Source organism: Strix aluco, chromosome 4, assembly GCF_031877795.1.
Source record: "Strix aluco isolate bStrAlu1 chromosome 4, bStrAlu1.hap1, whole genome shotgun sequence".
NCBI classification, from domain to species: Eukaryota; Metazoa; Chordata; class Aves; order Strigiformes; family Strigidae; genus Strix; species Strix aluco.
In genome coordinates this window covers 79029954-79054979 of record NC_133934.1, presented here as the reverse complement: position 1 = coordinate 79054979, position 25026 = coordinate 79029954, and the positions used below count along the sequence as shown (strand labels likewise).

Here is a 25026-nt window from a genome sequence, read left to right as displayed (position 1 = left end):
TCGCTCTGACTCTTATCTACACACTTTCCTGCATGCCTGTTTAATTAAGATTGTGCGCACAAAGGCAGTTCAGCATCTGAATCTGCACATGACAATCCGCTATGTTCTGGGTAAATAGGAAGGTAACTAAATCCCACTGACCTGGGATAAATAAATTCAGGTAATTGTGCTGTGGTATAGCGCAGGGTGCATGCTCTCCCTGCTCTGACAGGTGTTGAATGAAGTAACCAAAGTTGTGACTCCCCCCAGCTGTCTGTCACTGTGGCTTTGCTAGTGGTTACCGCCCTGTAGTGAAAGGAGACATGTCCTTGCACCTCACCCTCTCCTGTTCAACAAGTTGTGTCAACCGATGAGGCAAACAGACCAGCCTCCTAAGTAAGAAGAGTAGCAGAGGTAGGGCCACATGTTGTGTGTGATGTCAGGAGATGGCCATGTGTGGCAGGCTGGTGGCAACAGCAAGTGCTCTTACGTGGAGACAGTCTAGATGCTACAGACCATATGCAGAAAGCATTTTCTTGTTGGGATGGAAGGGAGATAAATAATGCAGGGGGGGTGGAGGATTTTAAAAGTACAGAAAACTTCCAAATGTCACAGTCAACAAGAAGGATTTAGAAAAATGATAGTGATTGAATAACATCTTCAAAGAGCCTGGAAAAACTACGTCAAGGTTTCCGTTCTTTAAATAAAATAAAGCTAAAAATCAAGTGTCATTACGTGCCATATCTGGGTTGATACCAACAGGTACCAACATTTATCTCTGGAAACACTGCTTTTGCAGATACTGCAGTATCAGCACTGTAGAGTGGTGTGTTTTTATTTAAGAAGATCCTTAAATTTGTTAATCACGTTTTATCTGACGCTTAGTCGGAAATTATTGGGCAGTTGTAGTTACTTTTGGAACTGGTTCTTGTAGAGGCTCTGCAGGCAAAATGTGGAACTTGAATAAAATAGAGTTGTGTGAAAAAATTATGATCTCTGTGACAGACACTGTACTTCTGTGTTAATCCTTAGAACACTGGGATTGTAGAATGTGATGATGTCCCTAGAACCCTTGAATTGTTCCTCATTGTTTGTTGATCTACTTCATTTTCCACCCCTCAGGCCAGCCTGAAACAAATATCCACTCTGCCTAAGGGTAATTCAGTGTTATAATAGCTATGTTGCAGTATTGCATTCTTTAGTCTAACCTTTTCATTCATTTTTTTTTTTTTTCTAGACAGAGTTATTTGTGCATGCATTTAAGGATCAGCTGGTCAGAAGTGCCCTTTTAGCACTATACACAGCCCGGCCTGGCTGTGTCCTCAAGAAACCAGCTGTGCCTAGAAACACTGCAGAAGAGGGGGATGATTTACAGCATCAGGATCATCCTTCTCAGATTAAAAGGCAAGACTCTATACCCCATCATTCTGAGTATGATGAGGAAGAATGGGTAAGTAGTCAAAAACTCTTGGTTGGTATTCAATCCCAAACCCTACAAATCAGCATAAACAAATACAAGCTGTAAGTGTCCTTGTCACATGTTACTGGGGGGAAGAGATGGGGGACAGAAAGGAGTGCAAAACTGTCAAGTAATATTTTTCAGATGCATTGTATATTTTGAAACTAACTTGAAAAAATTTTTCGACGTACAGTGTGCTTCTGTGTGACTGCTTGTGTGCATGTAACAGTGAGGGTGATGAATATCTTTTTGCCCAGGCAGGAAAAGAGTCTTTCTTTGCTCTTACTTGAGTTCTTTTTGCTAGTTAGGCAGATTTAAGGAGACTGGAACAGCATATGCTATTATGAGGGAAAATTCTTCCCTCCCCTGCCCCAAGGCTGAATATAAATAGTTTAAATACACATGAATTAAGCCTCAGCAAAACAGAGATGTTTTCCCTTAGACTCTGTTCTTAGATGATGTCTGAGAGTGCATGAAAGATTCAAACATGGCTTTTAGATTTAAATATTCTTAGCATATCTTTCAAAGATTTGTATTATTTATATGGCTGAGATTTTGTAAATTAATTATTTTGATGGATGTGTTCATAATAGATCTGCTTCTTTGTTACATACACCCTTAACTCAAGCTATTTGTATTCAGTTCAGGCTCATACTTTCAGTTCATCACTGTATTCTCATAAATGTAAAGGATGCCAGCATATTATAATCTCTATTGTAAATAATTAATAACTTGTGTGAGCTACAGTACTTACACCTGAACTGTAATTTTTATCCATACCGCAAATAAGGGAAGAAGAATATATTTCTTCTAGAGAAAAGACAATTATCTCCAACCCCATGCATTAAGTAGTCATGAGATTTAAACAATAAATAAATAACTCATTTTTTTATTTGTCTTCTGGTTTTAGAGCCTTGAATTCACTTTTTCATGTTATCTCAACAACCTGAGGGGCTGGAATGGTTCTCCTTTCCTTGAAATGAAAGCCAAAATGTTTGTTTCCAGCTGCTGAAACATTCAGAAAAATAAATGTCACAATATATTTGATAAAAGAGAGAAATTTTGCATTGGAAAAGTGGCATTTTTGTGCAAGTTGTATTTTAATTTAGTACTTCTGTCTCTGCAGAGAAGCTAGCTTTACTGTATTTCATTACTGATTTTTTTTTAAAAAATGTATTTCTACCAGGTGCTTGGTCTTCATCTGTTAAAACGTATAAACACATTAGTTTAAAGTGTATCGATTTTTTCTGCGGAATTAGGAAGATTACTGGCTTGGTTAAAATCAAGTGTATCTTCAAGTATTTTCTCAGTTAAACTGAGTCAGAGTTACTGTCAAACTTGAGACAGTATAGAGAAATTTTTTTTTTCTAAATTTGAAAGATTAGGCTTCTATTATTTTTCAGTTCTTTCTGTCAGTGAAGGTAATGAATAATGTGAGTTTTAATGATCAAATTGTCATTAGAATGATGAGAAGAGAAAGAATAAATGCATACAAAATTTGAAAAAATGCTTAATCTACTCTGAAAGTCCACTATAATGGAAAAAAACTTTGAGATATATTGCTTTGTATGCACAGTACTATACCCTCCTTTGTTGTTGTTTTTTTTTTTTTTTCCTTTTTCCCACTATTATCAAGCACTAGAGTTGCATTTTACAATGGGAATTTCAATTTTGGTTTTGCTGGAAATCTAAATCAGTGACATCCAACAACTCTTTAAGTTGACCCTGTTCCATCCACTTTTGATGACTGCATTACTTCACGACCATCATGAAAGTGAATTCAAGGCAGTGTTTAAAAACTAGGTGAGATCCACTCCCATCCCTGACATCCAAATTTATCTTTAAGGAATAATTCCCCATTTCTTGACTATGCAGGGTGCCCTTCCACTGTGAGTGACCAGTGTTTTCCAAAAAGCCTTCTTCTCAATAGCAATACTCTGTTCCACCTCTCTTCTTTGATACTAAGTACAAGTATTCATCACAAAGTGACAGCAGTATGGATTGAGCCATTTATATTGGTGTACTACACGTAGGCAGTAGTAAAGTGTTACTGTTGAAGGAAAAATATTTAACTTGAGAGTTTTAGATTGCCTCTGGGTAGATACTCTCTTCTCGTCTTGCTAGCTGCTTCTGTTATCCTAGAACCTCCCTGCAGGAGGGAACAAAGCATGTTGTCATGTATAATACAAGAAAAGGTGGGCACGTTGCCACTTGGCGCTGTTTCTGCTCTACATTTCTGACTGACTACTTAACGTGGTTGGAGCTACAAAGAACAGATAAAATGGCATTTCCAATAAGTTATGTACAAATACTGACATGGTGCTCAGGCACGGGTCTGAAATACTGACCTGTGTGCCATGTATTTCATTCCAAAGCACTGTCACATCACAAGAGGGTGTTAATTATGCCCATTAGTTAAGATATTTGCTTTATCTGTGAGCATACCTCAAAAGGACCTTATGGTAATATATGGCTATTAACCCACATGAAGGAGACACAGCATCTTCAGAGCACTGAGGAATGCAGTTGCTGTGTCATACCTGGCACAAATAAAGCACATAACTGTAGTGGTGGATGTGGAAGGACAAGAGATAGCTCTGTAATGAATGCAGAAAGCCTGAGAATCCTTTAAAAACAAAAAGACAGCCTCTGGCGCTCTGCTGTCCGGCAGTGCTTAAGAGGAAGACATAGAGTCAGGTGCAATGGCAGGAAAATAGTTTCCACTCCTTCCCTCTGAAATGAGGGAGCTGTATTGCCTTTTAATGATACTTTCAGAGAAGATGGAAATGAATTACCTTTTCTGAATTGGGTGGATGAAAGAGAATTATTTTACAGGTTTGTTTTTAAATGTCTTAAGAAAAGTGCCCAGCTTTCTGTGATGCCGAGGCCTAGCTTTTCATGGAGATCATTATGAGTACGCATGCCTGCCTGCCAGTGCCACAGCAGAGGCAGCAAGAGAAGTACAACTATGGCTATTTCTAACTAGCAACACCTATCCACATGTGCCGGGTCTCCTTAACGTCCCAAATGTCTTCTGAGATTTGGAAGAAGTAGATGTCGGTGTGTTGTTGCCTTGTCCCAATGGGATCAAGCATAGTTACAGATTTCCACCTTCCCTGTCACTGGCTTGACTTTTGAGCTTAAAGAAGCAGTAATAAGATGGAGCCAGAGACCTTGTTTCTCTTGTTCTTTCACACAACAGTATGGAATATAAGAATGATTACTTGAGAGGCTGTAGGACTATTTTGTCCTTTAACTTGGCACATGCTGCAAAATGATCACTTGTGAGGTTCTTAGGCAAATTGAAAATAGACCACTTAAGAAGGTGAAAGGTGGGTGGAAAGTGTGCTAGGCAACAGGAAAATATCATGAGAATTGTAATGGATGACAAAGAATGTGATGATGGATGGATTTCTTCTTGTGGAGAATAGTAGAGAGTCACTTGATTATCATTGGTTGGAAATTACATTTTTACTCAAGAATTTTTCTTACCAAACTGCAGAATTTCAGCAGCCCTCTTGGAAAAACGTGGCCATCTTTGATGCAGACAGAATAACATCTCAATGAACAGTAGACACATCTACTTTTTCTATCTGCCTGTAAGGATAGCTTCTAATCCCAGGAACCTCCTATGTGGGGGAAAAGAGCTGTGGGATAGGCCCTTGATCCCTCTCACTTGCCCATGTAAAATAACCAGATATATGATAAGAAGAGTGAGGTTTCTGTCAACAGATGTTTATGAATTTTGCTTCTAAACCCTCGGGGAATGTTTGTGTGAATATTGTATAGACATCATCTCAATGCTGGGTTAATAGTTGGTTTGAAAAGAGAAAAGTGTTCTTTCCAAAATGAAACAAGTGCTCATATTTGTGTTGTTTGTGCAGTAACTCCAGATGCTCATTAAGAGCTTAACACTCTTTGTGTTGGGATTAAACTCCCCCAGCAGAGGGAGGAAAGGGAAATTTCATTGCTGCAGCCACAACTGAACCACTTCAGTTCATTTACCTCAGCAACTTCAGTGACTAGAAAGTCTGAAGTTCGCTGCTACTCTCTGTTAAAACTTGCAGCTATTTGGGGCCAGAATTTTTACTATTTGCAGTATTTTATTGCTCTTCATAGAATCCTTCTCCCAAAAATAATACTTGTGGGTGGTAGAAATCAATCATTTCACTCATATTTTAAATGCTTTTCAGGCATGCTTGAGGTACATACAGGATGAAACTTTTGAAGCAGTCTATACCTGTCCTCTTTCTTCGGCTTTAAATTGTACATCTACGCATGTGAATATCATAGTTATGTATCCAATGATTTATTTCATGCATACAGGTGCAGATATTTCCACTCGTTGCATTGTACATGCAGTACTTAAAAATAACTTGTGGATTAAATGCAGCTCTGCATGAGAGTGACCAGCTTCTTGCCTCTCGTAAATCAACAAAGCCTTTTTTGTAGTATGGTTAAGGCATGGGTTTATCTAGGGAGAGGATCAAACCATAGTTTCCGCATCCCCCTATAACACTAGATGCTCACTTGTCCTTAAGGCAGCCCTACAAGATCTTTCCAGGAATCAGGTCTGGGGAGCTGGAGGAGAGGATCTGTGTTGCTGTACAGATTCAGCAAGTCCATGCTTCTGTCTGCAGGTCTGGGTCATGTCCCTCAGGGCAGGATGCCCGCTTGTCACAGGCTGTGCCCACAAGTGAAGGAAGCAGAGAAAGATCAGATCCCTCTAGACAGGGTAATGGCCTAAGCAGTGTGGCATGTACTTAAAAATAAATCTTAGGTTAAATATTTGCCTTAGTAGTAGTTCTAACTCTGCCTTCACCCAACTTCCGAGTGTTACCGTTTATAAGGAACTATGGTATTTCTCTGAGTTTTCAGTTTTTGTTAACCTTCTCTCTTGCTGTCTTTTACAACTCCATTTTTATGCCTCAAGGCCTGACATATACATAATGCTTCTGGCTATTATATCATAAAGTAGAAAGAAGAGCAAGGATACTATCTTTCCATTTTTAACCCTCAAGCAAAACTGGTTATTCTGTATTAGTTTCAAAATGACTCAGCATTAAAACACATACATGAGGGGGTTTTGTGGGTTTGTTATGTTTTTGTTTTAGTCTGATTGCTAGCCCACTGTGTACAGTCTCATTTCTTGTATGGCTTGGTTTCTTTCTTTTCCTTATTCAGCCCCACAAAAGTAGGTGCAAGAACTTCAATTTCTGCAGCATCCAGCACCTGAAGGGACCCTTTCTGTATCTCTGTTCCATAATAGCTTTCTTTGACTACACATTATATCTTTTGTTGTCTGCTTATACAGAATTTCTTCTATCACTCTATTACTTCTGTAATTCTCCTATTTATTATAAACTCAGCTAAGTGTGATGGTTGCAGTTTGCGTGAGAGGTGAAGAATGAAATTGAAATTGTGTTACCTAATAAACATGTCATGACAGCAAGTTCTTAATTCTAGTCCTTTAATTTTACATTGGTTTTAACAGAGTATCTGATGTGATAAAATAGAGGGGATGTTAAATTATCAAAACGAGGTTGTCAAGTACTATGGCAAAACTGGCAGTTGCACACAAGATTTGATTTGGCAAGGCCTTGAATGTCTACTCTCTTACTGTATTATTTCAAATAGACAAACCGCTCAGTTCCTTGTGGTTGGACCTGAGGCTTTGCATGCGTTTTCATGTGTGTTTGAAGCACATGTGTTTTCCAGTGTCTAAAAAATCCAAACAACTTCAGCTCAGTCATTTACACTGCAGGAAAAAACTTCATGAAAAACGCTTAAGTTGGTAGTAGACTGAAGAATGAGAAAAATGGTAATATGTTGACACCTAATATTTCTAGTAATTTGCATATATCTGTCTCCACTTTAAGGTATTAATAAGAAGTTAGTATTGTCTCTTTTTTTTTTTTTTTTTCTTCTTCAGTAATGTGCAGTGATAATTATGCTCTTTTCAGGACAGGGTGTGGGCCAATGTGGGAAAGAGTTTAAACTGCGTTATTGCCATGGTGGACAGACTGCTTGAAAAAGACAACATCAGCCACATTAAAGAGGGTGAAAATGACCCATCAGCAGCAGATTGCAAGTTGTTGCATACAGGTAGTAAGCAACCTTTTTTTAAAAAAAAAAAAAAAGAAATCATTGAATACTGTAAATAAAAATGGAAAAAGTCACAGAGAGATGATACAGAGGAGAGTCAATAGTATCTTTGACAAGAGTGCTGATAGCAGGGTTTTGCACAGTGGTAGCCTTGAATGATGGATGGCTATTTATCAAATTACAGCTCTGTTGTGTGTTCAAACTGCTTGCCATGTTCAATTTCTTGTGCTACAATGAAAACCTTTTGAAACCACAATGTTTTCCTTTGAAGGCTGCTGTAGTTTAATTTATTTTAGATTTTACTTAAATATACCGTTTTGAGAAAACAAATTGGAGTGTGTCTAACCCATAGGGAACTTGTAAGAAAAGGTGAACATTGTGTTTTAGTGTCGTTCTCTAAACCTTTCCACTTTTCTGAAGTGATACATACTGATTTTTCTGTCTTCTGATTTGCTGAAATTCCTTTTTGCCAAATACGGTTGTTGATCTATGTCAATACTGATGGCTAAGTAGAGTGAGTCCATGAGATGATGTGAAGAAAACTTTGTCCACAGCAGGTTCTTGTCACCAACCTTCTGACCTTCCTCTGTGGCTACATTCCTTGTTGCTTTCTCTAAGCATAGATTAGATCTGCTTCATAAATCTGACAGACTTTCTGATGTGCCAGTGTGTTGCAACAAATGAAACAGCTCCTTAGTGATAATGGTGGTAGTCCAAATATAAGGAAATCAGAACCAACTCTTGTGCCACTCTTCAGTTAAACAACTCCCACAAAACAATAAAACCCCCACAACCACTTTATTTTATGAAGCTTTGTATTTTGGCTTTTTCTTTTTAATTGTGTATTTTATCCTATATTTTCCTTTACATGTTCTTTTTTTGCCGGCAGATTTTAATGACCATTTTATATCAAGGGTTTAAAAGTTATTAAACTCATTTGTAATCTCTTCCTTACATAAGAATTAAAACTATTTTTTCAGCTGTATCATTTGAGTACTACCAGTGAGTTTCATGCAACAGATTTTGGTTGTAGTATTGAATTTTAATGTAGCTGCAATGTCAGCATTTTTACCAGTATAAGAGATCTGTGCTGGCGTCCCTGAATTCTTGTTTTCAGTGCCACATGTGTTGTACTTGTTTTTGTATGAATAGTCCAGTGACCAGAGTATTTCTTATCTGTTTGCTTCTCTGAGTTTCTGTCTACCAGGCAAGTATGGCTATAATGTTAGAGAGATGATATCATCTTTGTTCTCTAGTGAAGGCTTGCAGGTGGAAAGTATCAACACAGCTTTCAACATTTTTCAGATCTTTTTCAGATAAAAAGGTAACAGTGAGGTAGGTGTACTTGCCAACTTGAAAGAAGCTTTAGAAAGTGAACCCAACAGTACTGATTTTGATTAAAAGAACAAAATTGAATATCTGTTGTTGTGCCTAACTCTCTTCTCCTCCCTCTGATGCTAACAAGGTTTTCTGCTGTTGTTAGCAGAAATCCAGTATGTCTATTAGAAATGTTTTGCAGGTAAATTAGTAGTACACTTTCACTCAAACTTCCCCCAAGTTATTGCAGCGCGTTTGTGTATGTAGACATGCATATATTGGTTTTTATCTGTATTCCATAGTTATGGAAAAAACTTCAGATTTCCCCCTCCCTCCCCAGTCTGAAAAAAAGCAATGATTTAGGATAATTCTTTCTGGATGCTTTCTGATATGCTTAGCAACCAGAGTGTTTACAGATTTTCCTTCACTGTCTTCAACCCCCTGAACATGCCCTCTGTTGTTTTGTATAAACCATGAAATGTATTTAACCAGTCCATTTGAGTCTTTCGATTGTAGTTATAAAAAAGTGTGCTCTTGGCTTTGGTTGAGGCTCACACCCTACACAGGCAAATGAAATATTGGTTAGATCTTTTAGCTCACAAAGCCAAAAAAGCTTAAAAGTTATTTGCTTTTAAGTACTGTAATAAGCAGTCATCAAATAGAATGAAAGGTACCTCTTGCTAAGCAATAATGATAATTGTAATGGTTAGAAAATTATAGATGTGTTTCATTCAGCTGAGGAGTTGTCTTCTGCAGCTGACAGGCCAAGGACACAAAACCATCAAGATGTTATGGCACTGAAATAAATTCTTCTCTTTTTCCCTCATTTCAGGGCCTTCCCTATTTCTCTTCAATCAGTACAAGTGCCCTTCTGTGAGAGCAGAGCCAGTGCTTGTGTTGAGTTGTGCTGAGTGTTCTGCAACACCCCATTACATGGAAACTGCAGGAGTTTTGTGGGGCAGATCACTTTGTTTCCATGTTCTACTTTCTGAGGAAGACATAATTTCCTGATGATGTTTTCCTGAGACTGTTGTGCAGTGCCTTTGACAGCTTATAGGACTTTCAAGGTCATGTAGAAATGGAGAAGTTTTAAAATTGCTTTCTTTTATAGGACAAACTTAAAAGATGGAGCTTTCTGAAGAACCACCCAGGTGTGTGCCAAAGTTGGTTGCCTAATGGTTTTCAAAACCATTGCCTCTGGGGCCAGGAATTTTCATACTTCACTTCTTTATGAGAGCGTGGTTTTATGTTTGTTTTCCTCTGCATCGCCCTCTCTGAAGTTTGACATGAAGCCATAAGGATGCACCATGAAGCACCTACATAGAGGTTGAGATCTGAAGTTTAGGGTTATAAATTCTGCCTTAATTCTGCTCCATTTTATATTTGAAGGCTGGTTGTATGGTTTCATACTTTTTGCATAGATATAAAATCATACTGTGTTTACACCCATAGAAACATTTCTAAAATTACAGAATTCTATGCTACATACAATTCACAAACATTGCATATGTGACAAGCTTACCATATCTTGGGATTATATATTATACCATTTGAGAATAATGTATTTCATTAACACTGCAAATGTACAGGCACAGATATCTCTTTGAGTCTGAAATTGTGTCAGTGCTGGATTTGATCCTAAGAAAAGTTGTGCTGCTGTTTGTAAGAAAAATGGAGAATATCCAGGGTTTTGACCAAAATGTTGAAGAGTATGCCTTAAAGTATGGGGTGACATGTTTGCTTATGTTAGTGAAGCCTGACTCTTTTAATACATTTTTTTTTTCAAGCATATAGCAATGAAAAAGATGTCAAAGAATGCACGTGTGTTCACTTTAGATGGTAGAAAATGTTAGGACAATAATTTGATGCAATAGCATATTCCTATAACTATAGATGTTGTTATAACATCTATTCAGAGCCTCCTAAAATAGGTTTATATTTGCAATCTCAGTGTTGACATCGTGTGATCATTTTTTCCCAACATGCTTATATTTCTTGTATGGAATCTTTGTAATCAGAAATATTGGTGGCACCTTTTTGTTGTACTTACCTTTCAACGTGAATTATACCTTTCTTAGCCTAACTTTTCATGCAGTCTGACCTTTGAGTGTATTCTTAAGACTGAATTTGAGTTATCAGTTACCAAGGTAACATGCTATGGTTTCATCAGTTGCAGGATTATGATTTCTCTGCAGGATAAATCAGGAAGAGTAGATGGATTTTAAAGGAGAGGGGGTTTTTTTTATTCTTTTAACTCTCAGCTGGTTTGCCTTGGAGAACTACTTGACAACATGAAATTCTTTTTATTTTTGCCTTTTCATTTTCCATGGGAGTCAGAATGTGAAAGCCTGTCCTGCAGCATTAGAGGTGCCAGTGAAACACAGTAGTTTGCTCTTGTGCTCACACAGCCCCTGACAGATCTCCGTGTTTAGCTGTGCTGCTAAAAGAGGCTGATATTCCCATCTGCTCCTTGTACCCCACCGCTAGGACTATCACCCAGCCATTCCTCTGCTGGCTCTGTGTGAGTACTCCCTAATTTGCTACATACAAAATCCACCACATTATCTCAAAAAACTTAAGTTGGCGGTTGCCCCTGGATTTTGCCTGAAGTGAATTACAGAATCATAAACAATGTTGCTGGGCAGATGAATTGACCAATGGTAACCTTCAGCATAAGTAGCAAAAAGCACCTGGGGAGTAGTGCCAGATTTCCTACCTGAAATGAAGGAAAACATCTTTTCATAGCCACATTGCTACAGGCATATGTGCGTTAATTTTTCTTGCATAATCTGATACTTGATGGGGGACTCTAGAAGTCTAGATTAAACCTTCCTGTCTTTCAGTGCCCTAGGGATGGGCACTGTGTCCTTTCAGTGCATCCCTCCCAATGCAATGCTGGTAAAAATGTGAAATAAAACTGTGTTCTGGTTTTGTTTGCATCTTCAGAAGAAGAGCTTTTATTGTAAGTTATCATTTAGTCAGGAAGATGAAAAATTCTCCCTCGGTCTGTGTTCACTTGAGTAACAGACATTTTTTATTTTGACGAAACAAAAACACTTCTGAAAACTTTCTCTTCCATTTCCTCACATTTTTGTTTCCTGTTCTCTTAAGCCTGTCTCTGCATCAACTGTATTTCTGCACTTTTTTTTTCTTTTCCCTTTCACTTTTGTATCATTCTTCTCTTTTTGATAGGGTCCTTAACTGGGCTATATGTAGCCCAGTATATAAGACAACCCCTTCAGCAGTACTTTCTCTAAGTAGTTCAGCTGTTGATGGAAGCTTAAAAATGTGTAAGGGAAAGGAAGACTTTTTAACTGAATCAACAAACTATTTTTTAAACAAGACATCAGTATATTTAGTTGCACGCATTTCTAGAGCAAGGTTTACCCATTACTCCTATGTTTTGAGTATATTGGATTTCCTTAGCTTTATGGCTGTTATTGCCATAGCTTTCTTTTTCTGTTTTTATTGTGACTAAAGCTGCTGAAACACTTGTATGGTTTCCATTTTCACTATTAATCCGTGTGACAGTATAGAAAATCTCAGATTATTACAATGGAATAATAAATCCCCAAGAATTCAAAATTGTTCTTCTGGACACCCAAACTGTGCAAAGTAGACTGCTATTATATTAACTGCAGAAATACCAGGAAGACTTATGCAAGTTTTTGGTGTTCCTGTGAGAATTGCTGCAGAATTATGAACATAAAAACCTATCCATTCTCAAAGAGCTTAGCCCTCATACTACAGTTAATCTGAGCTCCAAGAGCTGAGTGGCAAGATGAAGAAGTAGGAAGCTGATATTTTTATAGTGCAAAGTTGAATACGTGAACTCTACTAAATCAGTTTTTAAACCTCCCTTAAAAATTAACAAACAGAAGATTGTTCCTATCCTACGTGAGTAAATTTAGACTCTGTGGGTTTCATGCTGTTTTCACTAGCTGTTTTTGAGGGGTTTGCTACTGTTGTTGGTTTGTTTTGCTTGCCTTTTTTCTTGAGACAGAGTTTGTCTAATATTCAATTTGTGATATCAAGACAACTCATTTACATTGTTTTCCATCTATTATTTCAATCCTATCATGGATTATTTGTATGTTCAGGTAGTAATGGCATAAGTGATCACCTACAGTGAAAAGTTGTGGGTAGCTGCTGTTACATTCATTACCATATGTCTCTAGGGCCCTCTGTTCCTTTAAGAGTACGGGGTTATACTTTATTCTGCTTTTAATTCTATATTCAGTTTTTAACTTCATACCATTTAAATTTTGAGGTGACTTGAAGCCATCAAAGATTTCCACTGATTTTTCAGTGGTGCAGACAGCAGTGACAGAATTGGCTTTTTTCTCTGTTGCTGGGGCAAAAGGAGATAGGAGTGCTATTCCAAAGCCTTAGGGCTTTTCCTGTTTGATTACCAGCACATTTTAATAAGCACTTCAATGGGCCTGACTTTGAAAAGAGCAGGAGCTTGCTTTTCTGCCAAACTTTATCAAATTTGACATGCAGTTTGACATATTGCAACTTGAATGTAGATATGACTAGTTGGGTGCTCAGGAGGTCATTTGCCTGTGCAGGCATGCTCATTAAGAAAACATGGGACTGAAGGGTGTTTTCCAGCAACCAAAAGGCAAATCCTGTCGTAAACTGAACTTCACAGCTCTCTGTTAACAATGGCAGTGGAGTATTTGCTCAGTGCTTTGCTGCACATACTCTTTTGTTTTAATCTTACAGTAACTGCACAGCGGTGATACTACTTCTAATTTCATCCTCCCATTTTCCATTTTAATGTGTTTTGGCTTTAATGCCTTGTTTTAGTTCCCTTTCCAATGGCTGACTAGCACAATTTCTGAACTGAGTTTCCTTGCCTCATCGGTAGGCTTTGACTCTTGCTTGGATACTAAATATTCCAAACAGGACAGGCTACCCCTGTCATTTTAGCAACGTGGCAGTCATCCTGTAGTCTCCTTGTTGCTTCTGTTCTTGCTTCTACTGTCTTTTTTGAGATATTTGCTCATTCAGTTAATTCATTAGTCTTTTTCAAAGGATTTTCCACTGTGTTGAGAATGCAAATCTTGCAATTTGAACGTTAAAAGAAATTTGACACCCAAAGTATCAACATGTGCTTTAAGTCCTTGAACATGTTAAACACAAAAGCAATAATTTGTACAATTCCTTTCCCTAAGTGATTCTACAAAGCTATCATCAGTCTGTAGGAGTAGAGGTCCTGAGCCGTGGTTGGCCCCCTGCATTATCTTTCCAGCAACAACTGACTCCGAGCTGTCTGCCGGTTTTCTCATGAAGGAGGAATTATAGGGCATCTTGTAGCTCTCTCCAAACCCTTTCAGATGTGTAAGCAGTAGCTTGTAACCAGGCCGTATCCTCACATATCAACAATGTGGTGGCAAGTTAGATCAGGATAATCTAAATCTTAATTTAGACCAGAATTTTAAAGCTCCCTTTACAAATAATATCTCTTTATTAATTTTATTAATAGTCCATATTTATCCCTTGCATACAAGACAATTTTATTTTCCAAATTCTACTGAACTTACTTGTAAGATTTGACATATAACGCTCTTTTTTTTGTTTCATAAACTTCAGTTTCACAATCCTTCTTGGTTTCAAAGAGCAACTTAAAAGCTGCAGTATTTGCTATAAGTAAGTGCTTCTGATGGATATTTGGAGCTCTGTGCATTGTTAATGAATGACCCTGATTTATATTCGTGTCGTGCTGGAGTATTTGCAACAGGATATCCTGCATAACAAGTGACATATGGTGATTTTTACAGACCAAAGATGGAGCAGCTATATGGATTCTTTCCTAGAGTTGTCTTTTCCAAGACCTCAGTCTGTGATACACCTCTTATTTTGGTCTGAGCACACTAAACTTGCTTTAAAATAGAAAAGATAAGTATGAGAATATACTGGCCCATTCATAAATATTATGTTTTTAAGAAACAATGCATCTCTCTCTTAGATTTGCTAACTAGCTCCACCTTCTGGGGAATGGACATCCTTCACTAATTGTGAACAAGATTTTTCAACGTGAGCGAGGAGTAGAGGATTGTTACGGATAACTTAATCACATGAGAGTATAGTTTTACCTTCTTTCCTTTTGTCAAGTACAATTCTATTTATATTCTGTAATAAAATAGTTTAGTTTTCCTCAGTCATCAGGATCAGGTTTCCTACGAACTTACAATTTTTGTTGTTTTCAGCAAAGCAAAATACATGCATAAGTAAAGCTCTGTATTCTTTGGGACATTAAATACTCAGTAGGATTTATTTTTAATATATTTAGCATGCATGTCTAATGAAAAAATGGCCTTGAGAATTTCAAATATTTGAATTCCTTCTTAATGCAACTATTACTGAAAAAAATTACTTATGTTAGTAAGTTAGTATTCCAAACATGTAGTCTCCTCCAAAAAACCCTTGTGAGAAAGTGATCTTGAAACTACTACAAGGTATCTGCAAAATAATTTGGAAAATCATAATAGAAAGTAGTTATCAGTTGTTTACTGCCAACCTGGAAGGCTGCATGAAGTAGAATCCACTTACATTTGTTCTGGGTCCAGTATTATTCAATATTTTCATTACTGACTTGGCTTATGAAATATGGATGATGCTTATAAAATTTGCAGATGCTTAAAGCTGGGAGAGGCTTTAAGCACTATGGGAGCAGGCTTAGAATGGATCTTGATGAAATGGAGCACTGAAATATTAGGATGCAGTTCAGTAAGGACAAGTACAAAGTTATGTTCCTAGAGAAGCAGAAATACACAGTGCAGATTGGTTAAGTGGCAGCTTGGTAGAGACAGATATAAGTGTGACAGGACTTGTGGCCACTGTGTGACCCTCTCTGTTATGAAAAGAGTGTGAGTAAAGCTCTTCAGCCCTATCCACATAACTTGAAATGGTAATAGCAGGTTCATGAAGTGTGTCTAGTTCTAGAAGTTCAGCTTTTTCTCTCTTGTCCTGGCTGTCAGTGTACTTGCAAGATCCTTGGCTGTGTCTGTATTCAGCTCTGCTTTCCCATGCAAGTGGAACAGATGTCTGTTAGCTGTACCTTCAGGTCTACTTTAGAGTGGCCAGGTATGATTTTTTTCATTATTTGCTCAAGTCAGAAGCAGACAACAAACTCTATTCTTATCACATACAGCCCTGTTCACTGGTTCAGTATGCATTACATCTTTTGATCTTATTCTGCTTCTGCAGTTGCTGTTGTTGTCATTTATTGATTAATTTAATAAATTACTATAATTTGAGACTTGAGAGTTTAGATTGTCTGATCTGTCTAGCCTGACGTCTAGTACGTCACACCTTGTTGTCTACCTTATTTCTAAATTGGACTGTGTCTCGCAGCAGCCTCCGGCTTTTGGTTGTGCTTTTCCTTTTATTCCCTAGAATAAACATCCCTGTTAGTACTTGTTATTTTCTCCTCATGAAGAGGGGAAATCAAGTTGCTGCTCAGCCTTTTTCATAGGCTTAAGGAGATTAAACTCTAAATCTCGGTAGCTCTCCTCTGCAAGCTCTCCATTTTTTTCAGCAGTCTCTTTAAAATGTGTACACCAGACCTTGGCATGTGGTGTATCAGTACTCTCTTAGTCAATGGCATGTATAAAATCACCTCTTTTTGCTGGAGCTTGAAACTGGGGATGGCTTATGTTCTGTTTTGTTCACGATGGCTCTAACTTCATAACTGCTGTTTTCCAGGAAATGGTTCTTCAGTCTGTGTTCCTCACATTTAAATATGTATGACTATGTTAAAACATGCATTGTCGGACCACAAAGACATTATTTGCAAAGGAACTCAAGTTCTGTGTGACTGCTCTGTCCTTGTTCCTATTTCATCTTCCCTGCACCTTACTTTTTTTCAGTTTCTCCTGGCTTTCAAATTCTCTCCAATCTTCTTGGCTACAGTTTTATTAATCTACATATTTTTCTGGAGCATAGCCAAATTGACTTTGCAACAGGCAGCTATGTCTTCCTGCTTAAAGAACTTCTTCAGTCCTAATGAGTTTTTCATTGGCCTGACTCAGAATGTTACCTGAAACAACGTGCTGTTATCTTCTGCATAATTACAATTTAAATGGAACAGATTTTAATTATCATTGATTCTTAATTACACTAATCTACAGAAAATATGAGTCAGTGATGGACTGGATTAAGTCAGTTACACTCCCTATTTTTATATAGATTTTTCTGGAGTGTTGATTTCTCTTTCATTTTAAACTATAACAATGAAACAGATGTAGATTCTGAAGGAGGGTGTTTTGGTTTTTTTATTATTTGCTCAAATTAGAGGAGTAGGCAAAACCATATGCAACTACAATGAAGGTCTGATTTTATTAAATCCTGAAAAATTCAGGAACAGCTTGGGTAATTGCGCATTCTGATTTTCCTCCTTTCCTAGTTATTGCTTTGTTCCATTTGTAATGTATTAGAGTCCCATTTTTCAAGCATTTCACTAGCTTGTTTTTTCTGATATTCCTAGCATATATTTTAACAGAGCAAAACATTACAAAATAGTTCTAAATCTCTCTGCTCGAAGTAGCTAAAAAAGTAATGAGTTCAATATGTCTAAATATTTAAAGAGAACAATATAGAGAGAAGCTAAAAAGAAAAAGGCATGTGACCTGACGGTTGGTATTTTTCCAACGTATACATTAAACATATAGTATCCTTCCAGATATCTATTTGTTCTTCTGTTTTGCCTTCCAACACCCACTTTTTCTTAAATATAGGCTCTTCCCCCTTTTGTTTTGGATGGTACTCAATTTGTTTAGATAGCAAGTGCTGGAAAGAACAGTAGATCTTCCATCAGCACTGTATTCATCTTCTACTAAATGGTTTTTCACATGTATCCCCATATGCTCTGTTTATGAGCCTTTAATGCACGTTTTACAAAGAAATTTACTCTGTTAAAAAGTCATTGTTTCAGGATATAGTTGGATTCAGGCCACGGATTTAGCCGCAGTCTCGGTGGTAAGCTGGAGTCCTACCTCTAAGCATATTCTCTGGTGGTGTTTGCTGTACCACAATGGTTAGGATAGAGCTGCAGGGTGGTTTTAAAGTGTAGGATGATCTACACAGCCCCTGTACCCCTCTCTTCATTCTGAAAAGAATTTTCACTGCAAGTTTTCTGATTTGGAACAGATGACCTGTCTTGTTCTAGGTGACTGGTATGAACAGCTTTATCCCCTGGTGATTACACTGAAGGACTGCATGGGAGAGGTGGTGACCAGGGCGAAGCAGTCGATGGCATTTGTTCTGCTCCAGGAACTTGCCTGTGGTTTGCCACAATGTTTGATGCTGACCCTGAGAAGAGACATCGTCTTTAGTCAAGCAGTAGGTTGTCTTGTGTCACTTATCTCCTACTGTTACTATAATTAAGTGTACTATTCATGCCAGTGTTTGTGATTTTCTTTTTTGTTCTTTTTCCAACTTAACACAACCTTTTCATATATTTTTCGTTACATCCACTGAAGTATTTTATAATGTGATAGAGAAATTAATAGTAAATGGAAATCCATATTAACCATATCACTGAGTCAGAGAAGTAGGTCCGCGACGGACTGAAGAACATTACCTAATCTTCCTTTTGCACAAAGAAGGATCCATAAAGCTATTTTTAGTCTTCCTAAATTATATGCCAGTATCCTCACCCATAGGTGAAGTTCTCAAATCTAGCCTTGAATATTCCTTGCTGCTATTCAAGCTAGGTTGTTTTTTTTTTCTCCTGGTCACCTTGGAAATGAAGAACAGATTATTTTTCAGTTTGTATAAGTATTTTGTTTGAAGACTCTCAGCATTTCTCTTCTCAGACTTGTCTTCTCTTGGTAAATAACTGAAGCTATTTTGATCTTCTCCCATAGATCATGTTTTCCAGACAGATTTTTCTCTAAATGATTCATCTAATTTCTCCCTTAAGTTATTTGTTTTTCCTAACATAATTAAGGAGTTAGGGTGCAACTGCCAAGGAGATTCAGTTGCATTAGGTGCCTAACTGCTTTCAAATCCAGCATAAATCACAGCCTTATGTGTTTATGGCCTGCCAACTGAGGTTCTGGTCTCGTTTATGTCAGTGTAAATAACACACAACCCCACAAAACAAATGAAGCTTATCTAATGTAAAATAAGGGAATATTTCACTGCTTTTTACACAAAAAAATGCCTCAATAATATATTAATATGAAATTATGTGAATTATATGTGTAGTCAATAAACAGAAATATCTATGCTGTTTTCTCAAATATCTAAATATTATTTCTGTTGTGTATAGCGATAGCAAGCCTCATTGTAACTATGTTATAACAGTACATCTGTTAATTTCACATTTTTTCATTGTCTTGGTAGCTCGCTGGATTGGTCTGTGGGTTTATAATCAAATTGCACACAGGTTTACATGATCAAGGATTTTTACAACAGCTTCATACTGTTGGATTACTTGTGCAATATGAAGGACTCCTTAGTACTTATAGTAAGTATTGTTCTTGGACAAAGTTCCTTATGCATCCAGACCAGAAGTTCACCCAGGGGGTTCTTAGTTTAACCTCTGTTCTGCTTCCAGTAATTTGGCTTATTGAATCAACAAATATTATCCTTAGCAGACAGTTGGCTTCCATATAATAGCACAGTTGAACTTATTGATATTGTGTTGTCAATTCTGTATCAAAAATTAGTCATTTTATTCTCAATTCCTCTGAGAACCCTAGTTGCTAATTAATGCATGCAGAGTGCTGAACTACATCGTCTTAAATACAGGAGACTTCTTCCTCATTACAGCTAGTGGAACTTTTGGTTTTAATAAAAACTGTCTCCATTTGTATAGGTATTTGGTCTGACCCAAAATAGCAGGTTTATAATGCTAACCCAAACAGCAGATTTAAAGTTACTCACTCTATCACCCTCTGCCCTGATCACACCAGTACTGGGGATGTGAAGATAGCTTGAAAACTGTTTAATTCCTAGCTTGTTACAGGTGCCGTCATTTGATAGGTATTAAAAAAGGACATTTGGAGGGAGAAACGGCCAACTGTTTAAAAATGCCTTGAACTACACTTATTGGAATCCTTCCCCAAATTGAGATTTTGACCAAAGTAGAGGAATTTAGCATTTGTGCAGGTCTTTAATGCACAGGCAATTGCAGATCCTCGCTTGGAAATTGCTGTCAGGCTCCCTTTTGCACGATACTCATTGTTGTTATTCTCAAAACCTTTGTCCTCCATCAGCGGGACAGTCTTTAAAAACACTTTCAGAATAGACAAAAATGGCTTTTCTGAGGTTATTCTATGCACATATAGAGCAGGCTGATTTTCAGAGGTGCTTAGTACTTATGGTTATCATTTAGGCCACAGAGAATTGTCAGCAGTCCTAAAAATCAGTCTGCTTTTATGTAGGTTACTTTAATGTGGATCTAGGGCTGTGATTTTTAGATGCACAGACTGGAAAATATAAACCCTGTATTTCTTTACTGTAACCTATTCAGTGACTGATCTGGCTACTCTGTTAATAACGTCTATAATCTTTCCACACAGGTGAAGAAGCAGGGATGCTAGAAGACATGGCTGTGGGAATTTCAGATTTGCAGAAAGTAATGTTTAAAGTCATTGAAGCCAAATCAGAAGATTTTTTGCCTATTATAACTGGAAGACGGTAAGAACTTTGTTTCCTGAAGCCCATGGCATCTGTAGCACATGAAAACCCAGATAATGGTTTTCTCATTGCTGAATTCTATTATATGGAGAGTGCAGTAGTTTTACTTCTCATGAGGTGAATGGAGATGTAATGAGGTAGTAGGGATTTGTAAAGCTAGTAGTAACATTGGGCTCTGGGTTACTTTCCTCATGAAAAGCTACAAGTTCCAATTATTAATACAAATTAATCAAAACAGTGTCTGGGTTGTGCAGAGTTTCTGTTGCATTTTTCATATATATATATACACTGAATCAAAGTGACAAGGTCAATATTTACAAAAGTGGCCTCTAACTGAAGAAACCTTGGTTCTGATGTGTCCAGCACTTGTATTTCAGTGTGACAAATGACATTGCATTTGTTAAGAGTTAGGCCTTGATTGTCTTAAGATGGAAACTGAAAAACTTGGATGCCAAAACTTAGTGGTCGCTTTTGAAAAATGAAGCCTGTCTTAGTTGCTGAAGATCACACAGGACATACACAACCTCAGAAATCCTTGCATAAAGCCACTAATACATTATGCATCTGTCATGGTATAACCCCAGCTGGCATCTAAGCGCCACACAGCCGCTTGCTCACTCCCCCCACCCAGTGGGATGGGGGAGAGAATCGGGAGGGCAGGGGGAGAAAGAAAGTAAAACTTGTGGGCTGAGATATAGACAGTTTAATAGGACAGAAAAGGAAGAAAATCATAGTAATAATAATAATATGGTGGTAATAATAATAAAAGAATTAGAATGTACAATGTGAAGCATAATGCAATAATTAGAATATACAATTGTGAAGCACAACACAATTGCTTAACACTCACCGACAAATGCCCAGTCAGTTCCGGAGCAGCGGCCCCCGACCAGCTTTCCCCCCAGTTTATATACTGGGCATGATGTCATACGGTATGGAATATCCCTTTGGCCAGCTTGGGTCAGCTGTTCTGGCTGTGTCCCCTCCCAACTTCTTGTGCCACTCCAGCCTTCTCACTGGCAGGGCATGAGAAGCTAAAAATTCCTTGACTTAGTATAAATAGTACTTAGCAGCAACTGAAATCATCTGTGTGTTATCAACATTGTTCTCATACTAAATCCAAAACACAGCTACTAGGAAGAAAATTAACTCTATCCCAGCCAAAACCAGGACAGCATCTCACATAAGCACTGCTGAATATCAGGACATAAACTGAAATACTTCATTAACTGTGGCTACAAGAGGGTTAACAAGATTGTTACATAGGAGGAATGGGTTTTTCATCTTCATTATTATTCTAGTCTAGAAGCTCTAAATGTTTTTACTTTTGTAGAAATCACTTCCTTAATAGTATCATTACTCGTAAGATGACTGTAAACTAAATTCAGCTAAAAGCAGCCACTTTTAGAAAAGATATGTTTCCTCTGAAGGGGGCTTTCACTACTGATTTACTTAATTATTTTGGATGATTCACTCTCATCCTATGGACCTTCTGAGAAAGGATTGAAATAAGTAACAGGAAGGCTGGAGTATGACAGGCAACACATCAGGAATAATTAAGAGTAATTATGGTCTGTAGATAAAACAGAAGAAACACATCTTTGTAAATCACAGCAGTCCTAAAATCTTGAAAAATCCAGCAGCTACATTTACTGGCTTGCTGCCATTACTGCGGTACACTGAACTGTCACGCTAGGAGGTCCTGGGTTTGAAAGAGACTCGAGCTTTAAGCTGTCTCAGGTATTCTGGATTGATGGAGTAGTCAGTCTTTAGGAAGACGAGTTACTGCCTGTGATTGCTGTACTGTACTTACTGGCAGGTATTCACTGGATGGCATTGGTGTCAGACAAAAAAAAAATAAAAAAATCTTAAAGGCTTATGTGGAGGAGCCCTATTCCTGTTAGAGCTGTGATGAGACAGTTCCTATCAAACAGCACTGGAAGACAACCATGAAAAGAGAAGACAGTGGAAAACCTGGTTATTTTCTATTTAATGTTTAAAAACCTCATAATTTTTAGATCATTTTGGTTGTTACATGGTGTCAATAAAATGAGGCTAAAAGACTGTAGAGCTGCAAGACAGAAGATTAAGTTACAAATTCTTATCTTGCAGACACTCGGAGTATTCACTTGTAATCGTTTTTCTAGGGAAGTGCTTAAGACTGAGATTCTATGCACACAAACAAATCAATCCAAAGAGCATGGCATTGGCTAGCAGTGCGCTAGCCTGCTGATGCGGGTGGCTGACCCCCACCATCCAGGTGAAGTAAAGTTCTGTTCAGGCACTCAGGTTCTTTTATTATAGGCAGAAGTTGTTAACACTTACTTTTCTAAAAGTCTTTGATAGAATGTATTTGATTGTGCACATGAACTTTGAGGCATCACAGGGTTTGATACCATGTTTTCAACAAAGCCCACAATCAGACTAGCACTTACAGTTACCAACCCACTTATGGACTAGCCACAGTGAAGTGATCTAAAAAGTTGTCACTGAGCTGAAAGAAGAGCTGGGTAAAAGCACCCTCCGGCTGAGATGCAGTAACTCACCATGTGTGCATTTTTTTTCTGTTGCAAAGCAAAGGTTCATGTAAATGACTTGCTTTGTATTTATTGCAATGAACTAAGAGTGTGCGATTTCAGAATTGGGGGTAAATTTTAGAAGCCTTCTAACAGGACTGCAAGTGTTTGCATATCTTCATGCATGATTATAACAAGTACTAGAAAATAAGGCAAAGTCAAAGAAAGGGATATTCTTAAGCAGTCCTGTTTTGGTGAAATCATATATATTTAAATATATAATACCTAAATTTATACTATTCGTTCTGAAAGAGATGATGATATATTATTTACTCTCTTAAACATGCTTGATTTCTCCACCCTGTTTTCCTGAGACATCATTAAATGTTAAAAATTATGTACTGAATTTTCCTTCTCATTGGAAAATGTAGTAGCCACCTTATCCATCTCATGCCAAAATCACATGGTGTCTCTGCACTGAGTGTATCCATAAAAGAGAGAAAACACATGGTGATAAAATTCACTGCTGTATTACTGTTTCTTGTTTAAGTAGAAGCATAGGACCTGTAAGATTTTTGGTAAATTAATGTCAGACAAGTCCTCCAGATTTCAGTACTTCGAATTATTTTTCTTTCCCCGCCCCACTTGACTTCAGTACCTTTCCTGGATTTTTTAGACACAGCTTGGATCGCCTTTTCCTTACATGATCACGAGTGGGTTTTTTCATTGTGCAATTCTTGAAAGATTTTAAAAAGTTACCAAGGGTTATCTCTGAGACTTAAAAAAAATGTTTAGAAAAACATTAAAAAAAAATGGATAAGGGGAAGGTCTCAAATGGTACAGATGTTAATATGTCATGCCTAAAGGTCAGCTTTTCTCCATGTTCTTTCACACGCTGAAATGTTTGTACTGATTTTGGGGGTGTGAAATGTAGCGAGGCATTTTGGTTCAGTAGCGTATGCTCTTTGAATCAGACTAAACCAACATTTCTTCGCAACCTCATGAAGGCACCTCATCACAGAAGAATCTTCTGGTAGCTCTTGACAGCACCTAGGAATGCTCACATGCAGGCTGAGAATGAATGCTGCTATGCAGAGATCATTTGTATGGAGTTCTTTACTGTCATCCTTGCTAACTCTCTATTTTCTTCACATGGGTAAATTAATTAAACAAACAAACCAAATAGACTTATCCGGGGATGAGAATTTTTTTTTTCCCCTCCAAGATGGGTATCCTCCATTCAAAACTGATAACGCCTCTCAGTTGGGAGTGTCTGGCATTTACTCAAAGATTACACACTAGTTCCAGCCCATGCCAAAGCATATGCTTGTTGCCCTAGCTGAATGTAATTACATTTCAGTCACAAGTCTGTACTGGATCCATTTTATTTTGTTCTCAGATATGTGGGCAGGACAGAGGCTCAAACATGACCACTAGTTCTTCTAAACTGAAGCTTTTTATCCAAACACCGGCTCTGAGATAGTGCCACTCATCCCTCCAGCTTGCCAAGGATGTCAGAGCTACTGCAGAAACTGACCTTTTTCTTTAGAGTTTTCTGCCTTTTCTCCCCCAAATTCTACATGTGGGTAATCCAGATTGTATTTTAATTCTTTAGCAAGCACACAATTGATTAAAATAAGGGTTGGGGGGACTTCATGATAGATTATTTTAGCAGGTGCAAACAGTTTTCCATCTTAAGTTTACATGCAAAAGTTGCGGACTTCCTAGACCTGTTTTCTGTAGGTAGGATATAGATCTTACTTCCCTCCTGTTGCTGTAATACTCTTCCTTCTTGGTGTTATACCAGATGTGCTCTACAGGAGAGAAAATTTCCGTCTTTGTTGTCAGCTGTCCCTCTTCGCATGATTAAAATGCCAAATCCTGGAGACAAATGGATTCGCTTCTAGTCTGTTCTTTTTTTATTAGACTGATTGCTCTAATAACAGAAAGAAAGTAAATAAAAACTAAGTTAACAGCATGCCGTTGATTCTGTTG

General features: G+C 37.7%; 1 protein-coding gene across 8 annotated transcripts in view; it reads left to right on the top strand.

Annotated features, from left to right (window-relative positions):
• Positions 1-25026, top strand: part of INPP4B (inositol polyphosphate-4-phosphatase type II B) — a 333154-nt gene that overhangs the window by 258347 nt on the left and 49781 nt on the right. For 7 of the 8 annotated variants that reach the window (XM_074823724.1, XM_074823728.1, XM_074823726.1 and 4 more), the window contains 5 exons: positions 1217-1429; positions 7402-7546; positions 18036-18208; positions 19217-19340; positions 20398-20515. In XM_074823724.1, coding sequence (XP_074679825.1) covers positions 1217-1429; positions 7402-7546; positions 18036-18208; positions 19217-19340; positions 20398-20515 — 773 coding nt within the window. The remainder of the gene's footprint in view (positions 1-1216; positions 1430-7401; positions 7547-18035; positions 18209-19216; positions 19341-20397; positions 20516-25026) is intronic. The other variant, XM_074823723.1, reaches the window with a different exon arrangement.